At 39.4% G+C, this 23156-nt stretch overlaps 1 protein-coding gene across 5 annotated transcripts in view; it reads right to left on the minus strand.

Moving 5' to 3' along the window:
- Positions 1 to 20287, minus strand: part of negr1 (neuronal growth regulator 1) — a 134790-nt gene extending 114503 nt beyond the window's left edge. For all 5 annotated transcript variants that reach the window (XM_029429314.1, XM_029429312.1, XM_029429313.1 and 2 more), the window contains exon 1: positions 19786 to 20287. In XM_029429314.1, the coding sequence (XP_029285174.1) occupies positions 19786 to 19955 (170 nt within the window). In that variant the 5' untranslated portion in view covers positions 19956 to 20287. The remainder of the gene's footprint in view (positions 1 to 19785) is intronic.
- Between the last annotated feature and the right edge of the window lie 2869 nt (positions 20288 to 23156).

Consider the following 23156-nt stretch of genomic DNA (forward strand, 5'->3'; position numbering starts at 1 on the left):
GAAGGCAATCAACCAAAATTGCGATCAGCAGGTTAGCTGAGAAAATTCAAACTTTGCAGAATAGTGTGAAAAGAAAAAAGCACGAGGTGGTCTGTGAGAGCATCCCACAGAGGTATTACAAAAAGCAAACTAAGGCAAAAACACTTCTACATTATTACTGATGAGTCCAAACCATTTTGCTAACTAATGGTTGTTTTTGTGTTTCCACAAATATTTCACAGACACATTTCGTCAAATCAAACCTGAGCAAGTTCAAAGGAAACAAGCATGCTTTTATATTTCTCAGTGTTCGACTAAATGCAGGCTAATGTCTTGATGCTGCCTTTGATCTCACCACTGAGTGATTACTCAATAAGTGGATTTTGCAGTCGAAGCTATGGTATATGCTCATTTCTGGTGAGGCTATTTTAGTATTAAAGTCTGCAATCTGTTATCAACTCCTCGCGGACTAATGGGAGAGGCTAATTCCCTGGCTCAACATTAGTCCCAATCAAGCTGTAACCAAGCTGCCATTTGATTGGCTGGCACACACACACACACACACACACACACACACACACACACACACACACACACACACACACACACACACACACACACACACACACACACACACACACACACACACACACACACACGTCTTTTGGAATGCATCTGCACACACAGGGGCTGCATTATTTCTGAGTAAATAAACAAATCTAATCATCATTAAGATGTACAGATAAGATTAGCCACAATAAGGCCATACTTATAATCCTATATAGTTTTAATTCTAATCATTTTGCCCCCTGCTAGGGTCAGATTTGTCCAATAGGAATCAGAATCAGAAGTCCTTTATTAGTCCCACGACGGGGAAATTTACGCTGTTACAGCAAAAGAGCAAGAGAGTAAAGGTGATAGCAGCCATACTGAATCTGACATTTGATATGATAGATGTTCGATGGAATATAGGGTGCATTTCAGAAAGCTCACTAGGTTGCCACGCTGTTATAAAACCTAGTAACCACTGACCTTGACAGCAAGATAGGACAGCCCCCATCCTGAAGGCGAGATTCTGATAACCATGTCATCCATCATAGTGGCACTGAACCAAACACACAGGTCAGAAACCTCAAGTAGGTAGTGAATTCTCACCTACACAACATGTATTGGACACACACACACACAGTCTTACAATAGGAAAAGCTGCCAGTATAGTCTTTTAGCCCTCAAAGCATACACCAGAATGTTCATTTTTGTCGACGATTAATGATGTATGGAGCTCCATAGTGCTGTGGGAGATAGGGCTGTCAGTCAACCCCTCCTCCTACTGTCTCTCTCACATGAACACACACACACACACACACACACACACACACACACAAGCACCGATACACACACGTATACACAGACAAACGCACATCCAAGTACACACTTGCCCCGAAACACATTACACGATCATACATGTGCACAGACACACCCATGAGCTGAATAGTGTTTGGCTCCTTCTCAAAGAGCTTGCGCTCTACATCTCTCTCTTATTTTTTTCCTTGGGCTTAGCTGAGATAGTCTGCAGCGTATCACCTCCTGACAGAAAAGACCTCAATTCCCCACCAGTACACACTAACAAGAGACCGAGAATCCTCCTTACAGCATGTAGGTCAGCCCTGCCTTTCATGACTGTCGGTTTAAAGAAGAGGTTATTACCAGTAGATCCTACTCTCCCACAGACACTTTTGGTCTAAAACAACATGCCTCTCCTGCCTGAGTGTGATGGTTTATGAGGAGCACATGCTGCTACAAAGCCATGCTCTCTGAAACATAACCAAAGACATTGAACTCTGACCTTATAGGCATAAAAAAAACAACCTGGCTAGCCTCAGTGATATCCTGGTGTCATATCATTTGCTTTTCACTAATCAAGAGAAATCTCCATTGGCACAATAACATTTTATACCCCTGCTAGTGAGTGTGGTACAGTCATCCCGAATGCCATATGGACATTAACATAAAGTTAATGTTGGTGAGGTTAATTTGCAAGTGATGAAATATTGCTTTAATGGAGGCACAAAAACTTAATTATACAATTCAGCTAATGTTGATGACTTTTATGAAGGGATGTCATTCAGTTAGACAGTAAGCCATAGGCCATATCATGTTTGCAAACCTGGTCATGAGATTACAGTCCAGAATGAGCAATTTGAACATGCAGATATTTTTGAAAAGGTTGAATAAAGCCATAACTGCAAATGCATTATCATCTGGATAACCTCTCTCTATCACAGCCCTTGTCGTGCTGCTCCATGCGAGGGCAGCTTCTGTTATATCCTGTATTATATTACTGTACACCTCCCTAAAGAGAGATTATCTTTAAGCATTCTCCACATGGACACTTTCTGCTATAGAGCAAAGGGCATTAAAAGAAACAAAGGACTCATAATTTAAATGTGAAGTTTTAGAAGTTTCATACATGATAAAATACCTCAAAGATAATATTCAGAGAAGATTCTTTTAAGCTTTCATTAGCTGGTGCTGACACTGTCAAGACTGTGACAAAGCAGTGAGAAGACTCACTAAATGAGAGGCATTTTATATGATGATGAACTGTCATTATCATTATACCCTCCGCACAGAGCTAAGTACCCATTTTTGGAAACGTTACAAATCTTAGAGCCAAGGGCGCACTATGTTACAGTGTTAAAGCCAAGGAGGAACAGTTGACACAAGAGTTAAGAAATACAATATTTGTCAGGAGGTCATGATGCACGATGTTGCGTACTGGCAGTGTTTGTTTGTTTGTTTTTAATGACCACACAAAAGCCCACAATACACAATTAATGATGTTCCAAATTGGATTTCCTTACAGATCCAGTTAAACAGCTTCGGTAGTTATAAATATCATGGAGTACTAATATGTTGCACTATAGATATTTATATATAGGTTTATTTTTAAATAGATTTGTATGCATATTTATGCAAAACCTCCATAGCTTGTTCTTAGCCCCATCCCCTTCATTCCTACTCTATACGTAAATATTTAAAAAATCCAATTTGCATACACACTGATGGCAGCACCATGGGAGCAATTTGGCGTTCCGTGTCTTGATAAAGCTCACTCCGACATGGACAGCAGGAGCTGGGGATCAAACCGCCAACCGTAGATTTAGGGGACACCTTACTCTACCTGCTGATCCGCACCTGCCCCTGGCTAGATAACTACCTAAAAACAGCTGGGCACTGTAGTATTGAGCAAATAATACTCAAACAGAATTAAATACTGCTTTGTTGTGGTAAAATTTCAGCAACGGATTTGGTGAGCTGTATGAACAGTATGAAGGTGTATACAGTATCACCCTGTTCAATGGTGGGACTCACTGATGATATGTTTCGCAATGAAGGTTTATGGCACAGATGAAGCTGCAACGATTAGTCGACTAATCAATTAGTCGATTGACAGAAATAATCGATTAATAGTTAAAGGAATTGTTCATGCACAAATGTCAGAAAATGTCCTGTTTTTCTCTGTTTTGTATCATATTAAAGTTGATCTCTTTGGGATTTGGACTAACAAAAAACAACATTTAAAGACATAACCTTCGACTTTGAGGAACTGGGATGGACATTTTTCACTCTTTTCTCACATTTTATAGATTAAACAATGAATTGATTAATCTAGAAAACATAATCAGCAGATTAAATGATAATGATAATAATCGTCAGTTGGAGCACTACAGATGAATAAGTTATGTCAGGCTTTGAATTTACAGGCTATATAAATTACTTAGTTCAGTCAGTTAATTTTTGTTTTTGCTCTTTTCATAGCATTACTATAGTTAAAGAATAAAAGGAATTATAGAACATAACATTATGTATTTTTTAACTAAATGCACATTTCATGAATTTCCTCTCTGTATCTACTTCTGAGGATATAAAACAATGATCAAAAGAAATATTTGCACTTTATTGATGCCTAAAGCTAGGCTTTAATGTAGTCAGTTCCAGCGCAGTCTGTTGTCATTCCTGGAGTTGGCTGGCCAGTGTCATTCTCTCCTCTCCTTCTTTCTCCTTCTGCCAGATAGGAAAAAGGGTTGGAACAAGCCTGAAGCTGGAGTGATGATTGATGACACGCCTCCTCTGGTGCACACTTCCCTGCTGACGCACTGCTACACTTTTCAGCACTAATTGGGCAACCCTGCTCTCTTCCCAGAGTATGTGGGGTCCGGGTCTAAGCAAACCACCCACTCAGAGAAGTGTCTGAGCTATACTGTTCTGATAAAGCACTACCCACAAGCCCCCTCTGTCAGCAACACACCGTGCTCATGTTCACTGTGTAGTGCACATTTGCCATACATTAGGGCGGCCACCACAAACCATAAATGTTGACAGAAGATAGGAACATATGAGTATCCTTTTAGAACCGTCAAACTATTTAAATCTAACTGCAAGAAAAGGGCTCCCTATGCACTTACAGAATACATTATGATAGGGACTCAAAACAATGACGAAGCAATACAATCCAGACAACAGCCACTTGATATTCCCCATGACTGTGTTGTGGGCCAAGGTGCTATCTGGGGCTCACATTGTTTGTTTCTGCTGACTTCATCGAGGGTGACTTACATAACCTATGATATGTGTATAATACATTTATGAAGATGGATATTAACTGACACAACTTAGATTAAGTGCCTCGCTCAAGGACATATCAGCAGTATCCTCTGCGCCTGCGTTTAAACTGACAACCTCAGGATCATTAATCCATTTAGAGCTTGGAGGGTTTGAGCAGAGAAACACAGAAGGCCAGTGTCCTTTCGAACTGTTTGCTAAACAGCACAGCATGTTCAGATCATGAATTCATCCACAATGTTCTGTATTGCAGGCCCGGGCAATTATTAAGCTTGCAAACCATATGGTTGGGAAGAAATCTAATAACAGTCTGCTGTATGTTCACTGGTTTTCAATGAAGGACAAAGGTTCAGCTTATGGGTTGAGAAATTGTTGTTGCGCACTGAGGCATGACTTATCTGTGCAATTGGTGAGCAGAAATTATGTAAAAAACCTTCCTGAATAAATATACATGATGTGCCTCTAAATCTGATTACAATATTGAACCACGTCGAAAGAACCATAACTGTCATGTTGCTCTCCCCAAACTCAATGTCTTGGCTGCTTTATCAGCAAAAAGTAATTTTTTTTTGTTTATAAATCCCTTTTCTGTTGCATTTCCCTCTCTTGGCCTTTGCTTTCGTCTCATAATTCCGCTCCTTTTATCTGTTGCTTTTATCCCAACGTATTTGTTCATTTTTAAGTGTCTCTCGGCCGCCAGACTGTATAATTAGGACCTGTCACCTCCTCAGTGGCGGAATAGGCTAAACCATAAAAGGCTTCAGCGCATCACGTCCAAGAGAAAATCATAAGAATTTATACTGAGGAGGAGGAGGTGGAGATGATATGGACAGAATCCTTTGAATTTATTCTCTGGCTGGCTTTCAGCTGGTCTTAAGCAGGCCCTTCTGATGACAAACGTAAGGTAGCTGCCTTGCCTCAGACAGCCTTGCTAGTTGATTAGCAGTTTCTAAAACCATTTATGTAAGCTTACAGCGTGAATTATTCTTATTCCGCTTTTAATCTCTACAAAGGAATGCCTGCATGAATTATTCATGCGGCTGTATACAGTATCCCCCCCCCCCTATTTATTAACTGTGAGATAAAAAATATATCTATCTGTGGAATAATTTACTCGGCAAAGCAGCAGCTGAGTTGACACACCAGAAGTGCATATTCGAGCTGATCGCAGAGAGTAAAAATCAATTGGGAGGAACTGGCATGTGTCCATCTGAAGTGCTCTGAACGTTCACAGAGTGAAGGTTTCCTTGCTGTCAGATGTGGTACGGTGAAATGCCGGCAGCAAGTCTCTATATCACTATACTATAAAAAGTACTATAGATATACTGTATAATATAAAACCAGTAAAGAGTGAAATACTGTATAAATAAGTCAGTAACAGTGTTAGGTTTTTTTGCTCACACAGGCATAAACACCCTGATGGAACATATTTGTCAGTCTAGGCTGTTTTCCAAATACTTTGGATATTTTTGTAAATGTGTTCCCATTATTTGTTCATTGCCAACGCAAGTGGAAAACCAAGAGAGTTGCATCAGTGCTGCATAGTCCTCGCACCATAAACAAGAAGTATCAAAATATTTATATACATTTTTTACTAATGTTGTTACACTACACGGATTGCCATAATCAAGTTTGAAATCGGAGTTTATTACAGGAAACAAGGTTCTCTTGATTAGACAAAGTTGAACCACTTTCCTTGAGTGAAGGGAATAGCTTCCTAAAGGCCCTGTCACACATATCCGTATGATAAAAACGTATGCTGGCGCATACGAAAGTCTGTCAAAAGTTGAACGTATTTGGACATTTTTAGCTAATTTTCATATACGCCGGCATGTTTCTGCCGTACGGAACTGTGTATGTCTGGCGTGTTCGGCGTAAAGTCTGCGTCCTTCAAGCGATCACAACATACCCTTAATTTATATCAACCTATTGCCGATATTTCGCATACGTTTCTGTCATACGGATATGTTTGACAGGGCCTTTACTGGCTGGCTGTATTATATGTCATCTAACTCTCAGCTTATTGTCCTTTCTCCTTTTAAACTATCACACAATCAATTTTCTTAGCTATGCCGTAACTAAACCTTTTGCAAGACTACGCAATTTCTGGGCCTAAACAATACATCTAATAGGCAAGATTAATTTGAATGCACATGTCAACACACATTATTTCTGAGTGGAGAGCTGCCTCGCTTTGAGTTCAGTGGACATAATGAAAATGTTGCCAAATGTTATATTCCCACACTTTGCGTGTGTGTGTGTGTGTGTGTGTGTGTGTGTGTGTGTGTGTGTGTGTGTGTGTGTGTGTGTGTGTGTGTGTGTGTGTGTGTGTGTGTGTGTGTGTAGAAATAGTAATGTATGTCTTGTACAACTACACTGTCTCTGCAGGTTGTATTTTAACATCATCTAATTTATTTCCACCCTTGAACTTAATGTGTTCATTACAGATTCAGTTTTCCTGATATATGTGATTTATCATGTCCATGCAAAAACCTGGCTTACTTAACTCGTATATATACTGGTTTATTTTTCACTGTAATAAAAATGCATGCACTTTCACTCTTTGTGTAAGATAAAAATATCTCATAAATCATGTCTCAGACCTCTTTACAGTCAACGTCTTTATTCTTGGGACAAGCGAGGAAGCCGTGGTTTTGCTTTGATGTGAAACTAATCTGATTCTAGAGCTTCTGTATTACACTTACCTGAAAATATTTCCTCATCACAAACAGAAATGAACAAGTTGCTCTTTTCCAAGTCCTTACAATCAATTCAAACACTGCCACTCCCTCAAGGTAAAGCATTTTGTTCCCAAATAACAAATACCAATACTGTGGAAATTAGAGATGCTCAAATTGAATTTTGGGCCCACAGCGATGTTTAAAATAACAATTTGGCAGATAGACGATGCCGATACCAATGTTTATGTTGTGTATTCTCCCTTTTAAGCCAGGGAAACAAATAAATATTCTGTTCTGCTGTTAAGTCATTCAGCATTTCTTTGACGGAGCACAATTTCAACCATAAAAATGAATCAAATAACCTGAAAATATTTATTTTTTTAAATAACTGCTTCAAAAGCCTTTATCCTGCTATACAGCAACCTGCTCAATGAGAAGAAGGTCAGCACATATGTTAAATGTAAACATAAAAGTGATAAAAGTGAAAAAAAACATACTGCATATAGGGCAATCTATCACCTCTTGTGTTTTTCTTACATAATTAGGGCTGTCAAGCGATGAAATTAATTACAAGCTTTGTGATTAATGAATCTAAATGAATCTAAATTAATGGCATATATCAATATTTGCTGTGAGAAGCATTTCAAAATATAATACAACATTCTTGTTCCTGATCTTTCTCCGAGGCAGTGTAATACTCTCACACTGCTGACAATTTATTTTACCTTTATAAATAAACAAACCACATGTGCACACGGCACCTATTGCTCTCTTACAACCTGCTAAAGTTGCAGCCCAGCAAGTGGCTTCTTCTCCGAAGCAGCAGCTGCAGTGACAGCATATGCTAGCTACTACCGAGTCTGACCACAAATAACTAGCACAAAATTTAGCTAGCACGAAGTTGATGTGAAACAACAGATAAACACCATGGTGCCATTATCTTATTTGCAAAAGGCCAACGGCGATCAATATGTATCTGCCGGTACCGATGTTTGGCTGATGAATCGGTACATCACTAGTGGAAACAAGAAAAATCTGAGGCATCCATAGAGACTGTAAACCTAATCAAGCCTAAATGAATCGTGAAAGCGGTAAATTCAAGGAGAGCAACTGTTTCAAGAACCACCTCCCACCCCAGCACTTTACTGGCATCAACATTAACAGAATAAAAAAATGTTTTATAATAATAAAGATGTTCGCTTAAGCGAGCCAGTACATGGCGCTGAAGTCGTCCAGCTCAGCACCTGTTTCCACATGTAGCCCTGCCTGTTATAGCAGATACAACAGTGAGAACGAGCCTCACAAACACCGCACAGCACATTTTTCCTTTTGAACTTGGTGAATGGGCTTGAGGTGGCCATGAAAACAAAGATGACAGGATTATCCTCTCCAGGCCTTGAAAAGACTTCCCATTAGCGACTGCACTGGCAAAAACGAGAGTGAATATTCTGAAATGTAAGTGACACTCTCACTGTGTAGAGGAAGGCAGCGGGGGCATTGTGTTGGAATCAAAGACAGTGCCTGGATTGAGGTTTGCAGAAGAAAGACGTGGCCCACACACTTCCACTGAAGACAACTGGCTGTTTTAGAGATTGCAGCATGTACTGTAGGAGCTGGAAACTGATTGCATGCCTCAGGGAAGTTTTATTGTGACACTTGACTATGTCTCTCAAAATACAGTAAAAATTAAACAGTGTGTGTTAAATCCAACAATTGGCATGCATATTCTAACACAACGTAGGTATAGCAGCTACATACACTGTATTATCTACAAATACATTTCATTTGTAGCTCCTAGGGCTGGATGCTAATAAGCTCGGAGCTGTAATCCCCTTTTCCATAATGGTAACTGGATATAATAAGGAGGAGAAACAGAGCCCGACATCACTACAGACAACCTAGTAGAGGTTAATTCCATGTTGTTCTGTAAAGCTTGCATGTAAGTTTGATGGAGTTAAAGAGGATAGTTAAAATACCTCCTGAGAGAAATACTATCCTTTTTCTTGGTCCAAAAGCTTCTGAATTAGTTGCATATCTTTTAATGCTGCCAAGCTCATACTCTGTGGGTTTGAGACACCAGTGGAAGAGCAATGTAGTTAATTCTGCTGCTAAGAAACTGGGCTACAGCCTTGAATTTTTTGGTTGGGTGTTTATGCCCATGCAGGCTCATTATCATTATCGATTAATCGGACGACTATATTCTCCATTAATAAGTTGATCGTAACAAATGCCCAGAACAATTTCTAAGAGCTTAAGATGGCATCTTTCCAATTTTTTTGACAAATTGTCCACATTCTTATGTTATTAAGTTTGCACTAATGTAAAACTGAGAAAAGCAGCAATCCTCACCATAGTAGTTGCAAGTGAATGTCAAAATAATTGCAGATTAATGAATTTAAATCAAATAATTATATTTCTGTTGATCTACTAATCAATTCATTGACGAATTGTTTCAGCCCTAAAAAATGTAATCAGACCATAAATGATAATGTTGGCATATACTCACTCGTATTGTATCAATATTGTATTATCAAAAGGTTGGATGGTTCAGTGGTTAGACACAAATGTTTATGGTGATACCAAAAGTCATTGTAAAAGAAAAATTAGCATTATTTGGGTTACCGTCATACATAGAAATGGAAAATTAGACTACAATTATATCAAAATGCAGTAGGATCTTAGTTTTTTTCATAATTTCTTTTTGTCTTTCCAATTTCTTTTTATGAAATCCCTAGTGTTTATTTCTCTTAACCAAGCACCCGCTGCTCACCATCATCAATTGAGAAACATTACTACAGTACTAGCAAAAACCTTCCCGCTCTGGCCTACATTTTTTGTACATTTTATTAAAACAAAACTGACCTTCTGTCACTGCTTCACAATGAAAAATGTTCACTGGTCAAACACATCAGGGTTATATTGTGAAGCAGCTACAGCTTCCTGTAGCCTTGGTAAAATAAGAATCCGCCACACTGAGCTCATAACATGAAAAGGTGCGTGCAGCAGGCGCATACTTCAATATGAGCGAACATTACACCTCGTACATGATGGCGGCTCCTTTTACCAGGCATTTAACGCCGTGCCCACATCATAGACTGAGATCATAGTTAGATATTCTGCAGTCATTACACATACTTTGACAGTTATACTGCAAATGTAAATAAATAAATTAAAATGATTCATCAATGTTTTGTTGCAAGTACCAAAGAGGGTGGTTTTATGTGTGCATCTCTCTTATAATGGTGATATGTGATTAGATTGTCTAAAAGCCTCCAGTCTCGGTCTCAAATGGGATAATTGATCATTTGATGACTGATATGGGCCTTGACTGTGTTTATTCTATTCATTTTCCCATCCCTGATTTATTGTGATCCCTTTGATTAAGCAAAATGAGTTGACTGCTGAATATGACACAGAACAGAACACGGCTAAGGTGACATGCTGTATACGAGCAGACCAAAGACAGAACCAAGTCTGGAGTGTTTACAGAGAATACCAGAGAGCTCATCTATTTGTAGGTAGTAACTGATCACGACTACATTTGCCTTGGCTGCTTACCTTTAGATCCAATAATGAAAGAGATAACTAGGTAAAGCTAAGGTGAAACAGAGAGAGGGGAAGTAAGAGACAGAGTAAGAGAAGTGCTCAAAAATCAAAGTCCTATTATGAATAGTGAACCACCCCCCCTGCGTCTAAAATTAGAATCCTAATGAGTGGCAGTCTCACAGCTCAGTTGATGAATTTGCTGTTTAACATTAGCACAGATTGAGTCTATCCCCCTTCCATGGTGTGGTTGGGACAAAGCCTGACAGCCTATTAATGTCAAAGTGTTTCCTCTATGTTTAGACTCAATCCTCTATCTTTTTTCAAGAGTTTCACAGTCTGTTGTGGCTAAAGATTAGATTGTTTCCTTCCTTAAAGAACTGAATGCTTCCAGAGGGGTTGTTTAACCAGTACACATAACTAAACATGCTATTAAACAATGAAAGTCGAGGGCCTTTTCCATAACACAGCCATAACCTTTGTGACTGATGATAGTGATCTGTGTTCCCAAAGGTCAGGTACTGAGGGGACTGTTTTGATTTAAATTTCAGCAACACCAGATTGTGTCCTGTTTAAATCAGATTACTCTACAGTAACAAACATTTGCGCCATCTGTCCAAAACAGCATAGCGTAAATACATTTTTATTAATCTACTAGAGACGCCAATTCATGATCGTCGATGAGCCACATTGGCCAAAACACAACCGATACCGATCGTTTTGTTGTTGTTTTGTTTGGTTATAGCAGCTGGAATAGCTATATTTCATTATCGGTGACTCTACAGTATGAATACAAACTTGTTGGATTCTGTGAACAACATGCTTTTGCTTAAGGTGGAGTCTGTGATTCAGGAAAAAGATTGTTAATATTTTAACAAATATTCCCCTCCTGTCAGTGTTCCTTCACACCGTTAGCATTACCGCCTCTCTTGCTCCCACTTCTCTTTATCCATCCTCGGCCTTTCTCCCTGATGATTTCCTCCTAGATTGAATATCGTTGTGTGGCTCGTAGGGCTGTACTGAATATTTTGACGCTTCATTCATAACGTTGACATTCAAACTTACAGAAACAGAAACATTCAGTACAATCTATCCGTCTTCTCTCGCTCATCTAATACACACACACACACACACAGTCACATTTTTTTAGAAAAAGATATAATCTTCACAACACGTTTTATCAAACAAAATATTTTTGCTTCAATTAATATTTGTCTGCGTTTAGCCTTTCAAAAACGACATTTTCACTGTGTTTAAAAAAACGTTACAATCTCCAGCTTGCCGCACACAGACAAATAGAGGCCCGCTCCTGTATTAACAGACATTCGAGGCTTCATTATATAACCTTAATAAGAGGTTGTTAGCCTTCTGACTATCACGCTCATACGAGCAGGTGCTCTCTAAGGTGGTTTGCTTTCCTGCCATTTGGGTCCTGCTTTCTCCGCCCCTTTCTTTTTACTCTCTGCTGTCGGCTTAACAAACTTGCCATGCATCGCTGTCTTCTAGCACTTTAATAAGTTTGTAACTTGCGTCCCCCACGAGGCATCTTTATTCTGTCAACATTGAAGATGGCATATGTTACATCTGTCTCACACACTTTGTAAAAGTTCCACACTGCAGGCTGTTCCCCCCCCCCCCCGCCGTGATCGGCGACTGGAAAGCATTAATGACAATCTCCCGATGGCATATTTGGACTAAAAACTCAGCCGATTTCAATCGGCGACCGATCAATGAGGGAATCCCTTACGTTACTGTAAGCAGCAAGTATCCAATAGGGGCATTTGTCATGGCCCTATATAATCAACAACAAAATTAAAAGAAAAGCTTTTCAGTAATACATGTTTCAGTATTTCAACAGTACTCCAACCTCACATAGACAATTAGGCCTACACTTTCTGTTACCTTCACTCCTGACCCCACTGTAAAACAAAAGGTAGCAGTATTCTCAGTGATATTGATTTGCTCCAATGCTTCTTTCTCCATTTACTAATAATTACCAATGCAAACTCTCCAATTACCTCGGCTCCAACAAACATTTACAGCAGTCTGAAATCCACACACTCATTATGCAGATGACAGAGCGAGAGCGAGAGCGAAAGAGAGAGAGAGAAGAGAAGAGAAGAGAAGAGAAGAGAAGCGAGAGCGAGAGCGAGAGCGAGAGAGAGAGAGGCAAAACCCAAAACCTGCTCAGAGCGACTCCAATTAAAATTCTTTAGCCATGCCAACAAAGAGCCAAATGAATTATGACAATGCGCATCTACTTTAGCTGCTGGAGTTTCGAGCTAACGTGGACTGTGACAATGAGTGAGCTAACTGAAGTGCTAAAAAAGAGGTTACAGTTAAAACTTCTTTCTTAATTTGGAGAATTTCCTTGATTGACTGTTGAAAACACTGACAAAGGTAATTATAAAGATTTCTTAGTATTGAAAAATGATTGACAATTTTTGATTGAGAGGAACTATGGCAACCAGAAAAGTAATGGAAATTCTTCTAGTCTTTAACGATCCAATGGTTCACGTCATCTGATATTTAGCTTGCTTCTAGTGGCTATTCAAGCTTTGCTTTGAAGATGATTTAAGGTCGCACGTATCATGCTCAACATGTAGTGGACAGCATGCAAGCCATCTTTACTGTTCCTAACTCTGAAATCATGCTTCCTCAAGAGGGAAATGCATGTTTCAAGTGCTAACTCAAGATACAGTGCTAATGGTGAATTTCATTAAAGGACAAGAGAAAACGCTCTGCAAGAGCTGAAATCCCTATGGATTGTTTTAACTCAATGAAGGGCATCGCTAAGACAACCAAATGTCAACATTTCTGATTTATTATTCCTGTGGGATCAAACTAATGTTTACCTTTAGTCCCTTCAGCTTCAAACCATGCGCACACATAAAGATCTTACATTGAAGATAACGACACCAACCACTCTATCCTAGGGGAATATCTCCCAAGATGATGATTCAGTCTCACTTCTGCAACTAAAACTCATTGGAAATACTGTAGGCTTAAAAAATTCAGAAACACATTGTCTTGGTGAGATGGAGATTTTGGTCTGACGAAATTGCGTGACAAGTTCACTTTCTGAGTAGGACTCAACAGAGCTGATTTCAGGAATATTCGATTATGCCTCCTGCAGAGATTTCCAAGCAGGAAATATCACGTTTCCCAGAAGCTTACTAAAGGTTGGAGGTGTTTGTCATGCTAAGCATACCAAGCAAAGTGTACCACACATACCCCTGCACTCTTTGTTTCAAAGTTTCAACATCACACAGGCTTCAAACTCGGATGTCAGCAAGTTGTGTCTATAACCTGCTGACATGAGAGGCATAACAAGACTTGCTGCTATATAAGTAGGCTCAATTTAGGAGGCCCAGATGAGATTACGCAATGTTGTCAGAGTAGCACAACTAATTATCATGAAACACAAGGAGATGCTAACTGATTGATTAAGGATTTTAATTGAGGGGGCTCTGAGGAATCGTTTGAGCTCTCTGTGATGAAAGACAGGAAGTGTTGGCATATGATTTAGATCAGAAAGTGATGTACACTGCTCAACAAAAGAGCTGGTAAAAAGAAATTTACTCTGGATTGGCTCTCAGAGAAAGGAGCTTAATCTTCTAAACAAAAAGACAATATATATTCACAAGAACATGCACAGAACCAGTGTTATTTCTGATACATATTGGTCTAGTGACAATCAATGCAGTCAACTATCTGCTTAAGCAGTCTGTTAAAAACTCTTGAAGCACTTAACGCACTTGACTTCCACACTCGTGTAATGATTACACTTGTAAATAATAAGTGGACGAATCACAGTCCAATGCTCAATTTAAATAGCAAACTGTGAAAAAAGATGTGAAAAAAAAAAAAAAAAAAAAGGAGACGTCTCCCTACACAGCAGACTTCAGCAACTTCACTTAAAAATTTCCCAAAAGATAACCTGTTATTGCCTTTCCAGTCGCTTTCTATCAAGTTTTATTTTGAGGTTTATAGCGTTTTCACAACACGCAAACACTCCTCTGAGATTTTCCTGTAGAATTATTGCAATTATGTGGATGCTCACAGCTGGGTACGGGTAAAAGCTCCATTTTCCACCCCAAATCATTTTCCCTATCCCCTATAATTGTAGTGATTATAAGAATATTAGAAAGACGCTTTAAAACCTAGCATAGCATCTATTCGCCTCGAAGGATTTACCTTAGGAAAACATTTCTATTTAATCTTTAATTCACCGGGGCACTCAATCACTTTAATGCTAATTGAAATATATTAGAAATAGAAATGCCTAATTTAAAAAAAAAAGTACAATGGATTGACTTGCCTGACAAATAATTAATATAAATCCATACCGTTTGGAAATGGTTTACAGTGGCTTACAGAGTTTCATTTGGCTTTCAATATATGTTTGCTCTACTACATAGTTACAACATGAGGCCATAAATTATGGCATGATACAAAAAGAAACTCTGCCATTTTCCTTATTTAAGAAGCCAGAAAAAAGTACCTTCCATCACTAGTTGGATTGTCTGTATATACATTGTACATTGTTAAAACGAGGAGTGAACTTTATCATATGGCTCATTTGTAAATTCACAAAGAGCCATTTGATTCATCTCTTTATGACATAAAAGACTAAAAAGGTTCACATATGTGAGATCATTTCTTGTCTTATTTGAGAGCTCCGGCTGATTTCAGAAACAAGCTGAATAAAACAATTCAAAACATGTCAGCAGGCTCTGACTTTCAAATGGATGCTGTAGAGGAGGTTAACTGGAGGTCTTAAAGGAGGCAGCTGCTATGAAAGCTCTAGAATGTCACCTTACTGGCGGATTTCCATCTGTACTAAAGCACATCTATTGCAAATGGATGCCAGAGTAATGAATCTGATGAATACTTTAGTATATCCAGCTTCCCTTGAGCAACAGGGCACATACCCAAAATGATAGCAATATGTCTGCTTTCTTCTGTTTAAAAAGGAAATGTCACATTTTTTTTTTTTTTTTACATAAGACAGCACGAGTGTCTCTGCAATAGTTATATCTGTGCCTGGGTGACTCCATCTGGGAGCCCCTCCCCCATGGCCATTGTTTTGCATCATGATACTGTCTTTCACTCGCCAAAAATGAGGTCAAATTACTTGCCCAGCACTTGATCCTTGAGAAGTGGGGACCACGATGAGCATAAGGACTGTGAAACAAAGCAACATTGTGCTGACAGCAACACTGATTATATTAAACATGTGGTGCAGCAAACAGGCGAGGGGATTATGGCATTTAATTAACAGTGACAGACTCGTGTGTGTCAAAAGAGGTAAACCAGGTTTTTTTGTTTTAGCTAACTGATGTGCACACTATATCTGCTATATCTCCAACCAAGCTGTTGGAGATGAAGTAGCCTTGCTTATACTTCTTCAGAACTGGCTGTGGCCTAATTAGAAAAATGATGAAATGCAGAAAGTGGAGAAGGTGGAGAGGGTGCCTCTCAGCCATGGTTGTGGTCTGCGTTAAGGAGATAGTCAACAACTCCTTCTTTAAATTGTGTCCTGTGGAGTTTAAACACTTAATATTCCTCTAGTCCGCCTTACCAGCATCTTCGTTGGGGTGGGGACACCGAGCCATTTGAACTAGATGTTGTCTCTGGCACAAGTGCTTATAGAAAATGTCAAGACCTTTCAGAGCCATAATAATGACACAGTTGAGGAAAATGATACATGGCACAGTTTTTGTCCTGGATAAGGCTACAAAAAAAACAAAGCTCCAGTACAATCATGTACAGCCAGAAAAGATTTTCATCAACTGGTCTGTTGACATGAGGCAATGATTTTATATTTATACGAATACCAGACTTTCAAACGAGTGACAGGTCAATTTTGCACCATTACAGAGTCTGGGGCCTGTGGTGCAGGCCTTTCTCTGTGGCTGAGGGCCAACTGTCAAAGTAAATGACAAAAATAAGGTAAGCTCATTGTCTCATTCCTGGTGTGTACAGCCTCACTCCTATTTATTTCCCTGGTTTCTATTTTCTGCCTTTGAAGAACGTAAGATGTCGCTTTTAAAGCATGATCGGTGTAGCTCTCACCCTATCATACATATTTAATTGGGAAAATAGAAAATAGCAGGATAAAAAGACAGACATATTTTAACAATAGTACTGCAAATAGCATTTGTATGATAGCAGACTATGCTTAAGATTTCAGTCTACCTGGACTAAATTTACAGACACTCGTTCTTTGCTGTTGATTACAGCTGCTTATCCATGTGGAAGAGTCTGTCACTGATACTGTGTGTTTCCTGACAGCATGGGGAACTGTCTTTTCATCTGGCTGTCCCCCTCAAATGTGTTGCCAGTTGAGTCATTTACTGGGAAGAGTCAAGGTTTATTCAACTGAATCCAAATGACATGCAATCGGCAAAAGGATGGGGGAGAAAGGAATGTGTGGTTCCTCTGAAACAATGTGCTGCCTATAGAAAGCTCATAGATTTCCAGTATGTAAAAGAATGCAGCATGCGTGCATAACTTGAATGCACTCATGTAAGACACTGTAGAAGCAGCAGCACAACTCATTTCAAATACAAGGCCCTTTGTTAGAGGCTGAAAATGGCTTTTAAAGTAATCAAAAAAGATTAAAAGGGTGATGATACACTCGCGTACTATTCCTCATCTTCAAGAAGTTCAAATCATTTAATTGATGTGGACCCACTGTCCAACATGAATCAGGGCAGCAGTAATGCAGCGCTAAGAATTAAAGAGGTGGGGGAAATGAACATATGACAGCGGACGCACCTCACGGGAGCTACTCCATAATCCAGAGGCAGTGACTAATTGCATGCTTCTGGGTTTGTCAGTATTTGAGAATGCTCACATTTTTTAGCCGGCAATCAGCTTAGGGGCACAGCAAAATTGCCCTCTAATAGTCTGCGGTCTTGAAAATAGAGAAATGCAACAAACAGGCACTGTTTTCAGCACTGAGTTCCTAAAAGAAATGGTTCATGCTTTGATGCCTGGCTCTCACATCAGAAAGAAAAAAAGAAAGTAGAAGCAATGATTCATTGTGGTTTGTGAAAATGACTGAAGCAAGACAGATCAGGCCTTTATCATCACTTTGGTGATGACAGTGTTTTGCAACTAGATGCGATCCAGAGGCAAGCAGAGCAGTTTAAGAGATTTACAATCTCTGTTATTAGGTCAACAGGTGTGAGCTCAGCAAAGTGATAACTTCACAGTGGCGGCATTCACGTGAGTGAAAAAAGCCAATGAATGGTTACAGCGAGTGCTGGATAACCCATTAATTAACTATAAGAACCTGGCAGTGAAAGCATCTTGAAAATGTTTTCCCTATCCATTTCCTACATGGCATTTACTGAGGTGATGACCCGCTTGTGGAGAGTGTTGCCTTATTCAGAGGGTGGGAGGAAACTTGTTTATTGAGCTGATTCATAGCCCAGGGATAATCTCTGGTCCAATAAAACATTGGGATTCAGGCAAAGCTTCTGCCGCTGATCACAGCCAACCCAGATTGACACCAGGGAATTAGGCGCCCTCTCTTAAGAGACAGTCAGAGGTGTAAGTCTCTTTGACAAGTCGTCCCTTTAGGCATGGAAAGAACATGGTAAAAATAGTGAGTACCCCTTAGCTGTTGCCAAGGTAATTATGTGATGATGAGCACCAACACACACGTTTAAACCACCCTCATAGTAAGACACTTATCTCCATACAGCCACTTATGACGACCTTATGCCACAGAACCAATTCAGCTCTTCAGCAATCAAGTATGAGACAACAATGACTAAAAGCCAAGCTGAGTGGAACTTTAGACGGTTAGCTGCTCTGTATTCAGGTCCACACTGAGCAACTCTCAGTCAACATCCATAGAATTCATATTGAAATGGGGCAGGCCTGCCCCCTTTAGCCTTTTCTGAGAGTCATCACAGCGGATATTTGATATTGGTAGAAGATATTATCACAGCCCTCCAAAGATTTGCATCTTTTTTTCTGTGTTTTGTGTGGAGTTTTCGGGATAAATTAAATAAAATGCACAGAGATTTTTGCAATTATAGTTTCTAGAAAGAAAACTGCAAGAGTGGTATATTGGAGCTTATGCAATAAAAAAAAGTACTATTATTATTTAAACTGTTAACTAATGTTTGATGATATACTGAGATATAGAATATGTTATACAAACTTCTTTGTGCACTGGTCCAAGCCACGCCCATGCCCAGTAGATGTGTTCCTTAATGAGCAGCTACCTGTGCAGCTGGCATCGTAGCATACGTGATGGAGGGAACATGGGGGAGGATGGGGGAGAGAGCGCGTCATTGTCAGAACTCGATTCTGATAAACAGCGACCACAAACACTCTTCAGCCTCGTTTTGAAACTGCGACATCACACTATAGTCTACATTCAGCAAAACGGCCTGGCCAGCACTGAATAAATATCTGTTTTGTATCTTCAGCTCCTCTTTTTAGCACTCATAGCATTTGAAAATGTGGGAATCAACGACCATCATATAACGTAAGCGTTCGGCCGTGGTGGGCTATTAGTTTGCTTAATTCCGGCGATATCTACCCACTTGCGAGCAGCTGTAAAAATCAAATAGACACCTAATACACATCATCTCTGTTAGCTCATGTACACACAGGGAAAGTATGTTAGAAAACTTTGTCGTTAGAACCAGCCGCTTCACTTGTCGCAAGAGCTGCGTCCTGCGTAGCGGCCACTGCACTGCACTGACCGCCCCCCTGTCAGGCAAAAACAAGGACGGGATGGAGGGTAAATGGCCTATTGTGTGTTTATCACAGGCGCTGGGCGATAACCCCGTTCAAAAAAAGTAGTTAATAGACCTCTTTAAAACGATTAACTGGTTTTAAGGAGCGTGTGCGGATGGGAGATTTGGAGAACTCCCGACAGCGAGTGAGTGTGAGCGGGAGAAAGTGAAGTTGTGTTAGCTTGTTTTACCTCAGTAGAGCCGTGTCGCCTTGTCTGCTGACCACACTTTCAACCGAGGAATAGTCCACAGTTTGTCCAGCGGGCAAACAGGACGGCAGAAAGCAGCACAAGCTGAGAATTATCGCAGTAAGCCACTGACCAGAGACACAAGCATCCTGCACCGCAATCATTATGTCCATCGCAGCTGTGTTTTGTTGCCGCTTTCTCCCAAGTCTTCTTGTTGCAAAAAAAAAAGAAAAAGCGAGGAGTTAGCTTCAAAAAAAAAGAAAAGAAAACGACGCTTTATTTCCACACTTTTCCTCCTCGGAGCCCCGTAAAGAAATGGTCCGCCGTATAGTTTCCCAGGTTTGTTTTTGCTGGATGTAGAGCCCACTGTGCGGGGAAGTGTACTCTCCAGTGGCTTGCACACCATCTAGTGAGGAAATGCGATGTAAAATGGGAGCAGACCTAGAAGCAGACAACCCCCAGGCTCTGATCCTGTTGCCATGCGGCCGTTTCCCGGGCAACCCGTTCCCAGTGGCTCGTGATGGAGCAGTAAAACCGGAAGGTATTGATACAGCCCAGGAGCAATTAAAGATATCGACTGCAGAACCACCCTCTATTTATTCTGCATAAGGAAATTAAAAATCTGAGCATTTGGTGGAAATGGAGTTTACTGTTGGTGACGCAAGTGTATCCCATAGGAAAACTCTTGGGAAATATAGCCTACTATAACAACATCTCAGAAAATGTTTATTCAAATGTGCATCATTTCATGTCATCATTTATAGCCTACGTGTGTAATATAGCTTTTTAATATAAAATATTTTTTTTTAAATACAATTAAGACAATATTATAAGTCCCTTTTGGGAGATCTTGGGTATATTAGAGTGATATTTCATTGAGCTAGGAAAACTGCAACTCTGACTCTCTGAGAGAGAGATGGACACACAGGGGAAATACAAAATTTGTTTTAGAGCTGTAGCCACTGCATCATGCTGCTTTAAGCCTTTTGACTTAGCCTACATAATACTTAACAGACTGTACAGCCGTATCCATGGAAATGACATACATTTGTCTGAGGTGACATGTTGGCATGGCCCCTCTTAATTATTGCACATGACACATGTCTTGTTATGCACATAACAAAACTTCCCTGTGGATTTTTCATAGAATAGTAACAGAAGATCAAGCAGTCAGCTTCTGTCAGTATTTCAGAGAGCAAGTGCCTAAAATTGACTCTTACTAAATTATTATACAAAATGAACTGTAGGGATATTCAAATGTGGTACTTTAACCAGTAAGTAACATATTATCCCATGCAATAATTGCATGGTGTTGTTTCGTTTTGTTGTTGTTTTATTGCTGATTGTATTGTCCCTTTTTTCTCTTTATATCCTAAAAGTATCCTATTCTTTTCCTCTGAATTCTATATAACAAACTCTCACACATAATTCTTATTTTATAATTGATTTCCCCAAGATGATCAATATAGTTTCAGGATATCTTGTCTTAAAATCTTATCTCACAGACCACAGAGCCAAGATAGCATTTTGTGATGTTATCAAGATGCACTGTCTGGAGCTGCTCCATGGAAACTAAATGGGGTTGAGTGGCTGTGAACTTTTTTAACACTGAAACAAGCTTTAGACTATTGCCTTGCTTTTTAGTTTAAAATCAGAAAAGGAGCCTTGATCTTCCATAAATGTGTTCTAGGTTTGTTGAGAAGTTGCCTTTCTATTTTTGGTTATTATTTATCTGAGGAGATAAATTGTTTATCGCAATGGTATGAGGGAGTAGGCGTTGGGATACATTTCTTTGGCCGAGACAAAGAGCTGGTTTCCAGATGTTACAAGGAACATTTTGACTTTGTTGAAAAGTATTCAACACCCATGACAAGCAGCATTAACAAAGGGGGAGTGAAAAGTTCATCTTGTCACAAACACACTTGTAATTTGCATAACTGAAGCTCCCTCTACTGTTAATAGCTGTGATGGTACCATCAATACCAACACTTACACTTTACGGTTTTGTGACAGAGGTGTTTTGGGCTGGGACAGTAAGATGTTTTCCATCCTTCTCTTGTCAGTCAAACATTCATTTTATTAATTTTTTTATTTATTTTTTGCTGAGCCCTTCAAATTACCTCAGAAAATGAACCTTCCCATGCATGAAAGCTATAATTACAATGACTCCATTTTGTGTTAGTGCACTGTGCAAAGGGGAGAGAAGACTGGCAGCCTCTAATATTCAACTCATAATAACCTAAGGAATTATGAACAAGATGAAAGCGATCAGGCACTGGGCTATCACAATGCCTGAGCTGTTCTGAGTAATGGATACCTCAGACATTTCTTCACAGTTTTCATAACTAGCCGTCTTTTTAAAGCCACAGCAAAATCAATTCATGCAATTTGCTTTTAAAAAGGGAGTGAATGAAGTGACACATTGATTATTTTTCTCAGGACGACATGTTTCCCCAGTAGATTTTAATATATAGTACTATCCCGTAGTGTTATCTGCATCTTTAAAAGTGAAGCATAAACCCAAGAAGAATGGCCTCGTTTGTGTTTCTGTTTTAGTGGATCCTACGACGATTGGCAGCATTAAAACGCTTATTGTCTTAATTATATATGCTAACGATGTGGCAAAAAACAATCAAGCATATGCTGCCTTATTTTGACTGTTCTGAGTGAATGATAAGCTTAAACTAAAATGGCTTAGCATAGATCCTTTTATTGCTCTTTTTTTTTGCCTTATTGCATGTTGTCACACTATTTTGTTCAGGTATGCAATCTCTGGCTTTACACACAATGCCAACCTCAGTTTACGGGACTCATTTATTAACCTGAGTAATGCAGTATAATGAAAGCTATTGTTTCCTGAAGTAGGTAAGTGCACGGTCATTTTTCTGTAATAGTGATTTGGTTGGCTATTATGATAATGAGGGACATCCTGCAGGGAAGTGTGCCAATCGATCACAACTAACACCAAAATGTGAATGCTGAGCAGTTCTATTAAATGCACCCCTGCAGGTATGGGTTTACAGGACAGAAGAAAGATCCCTGAGGAAAACGTGTAAGAAAAACTGATATCCCCCCCCCCCCCCATTAGAAAACAATCAATGTTTTAGTTACAAATATACAAAGACTGTGTTTAATTAATGAATAATTATAAAACTTGTACAACAGCCCTCCATCTCAAGTTTTGAAATGTTATTTATTTTTACAAGGCAAATTGGCATTACTGGCTGGTGTGAGTTCAAGACAGCAAATAAGTATTTTTAGTTGGACAACTTCTACTTTTTTAGGCTTCATCTAAACATAACGATACTAACACAATACTATCCAAAGATTTTCACAGAAAGTAAAAAACAGAGCATTGATCCCATGGGGTCATG

This window comes from Cottoperca gobio, chromosome 4 (assembly GCF_900634415.1).
Source record: "Cottoperca gobio chromosome 4, fCotGob3.1, whole genome shotgun sequence".
NCBI lineage: Eukaryota > Metazoa > Chordata > Actinopteri > Perciformes > Bovichtidae > Cottoperca > Cottoperca gobio.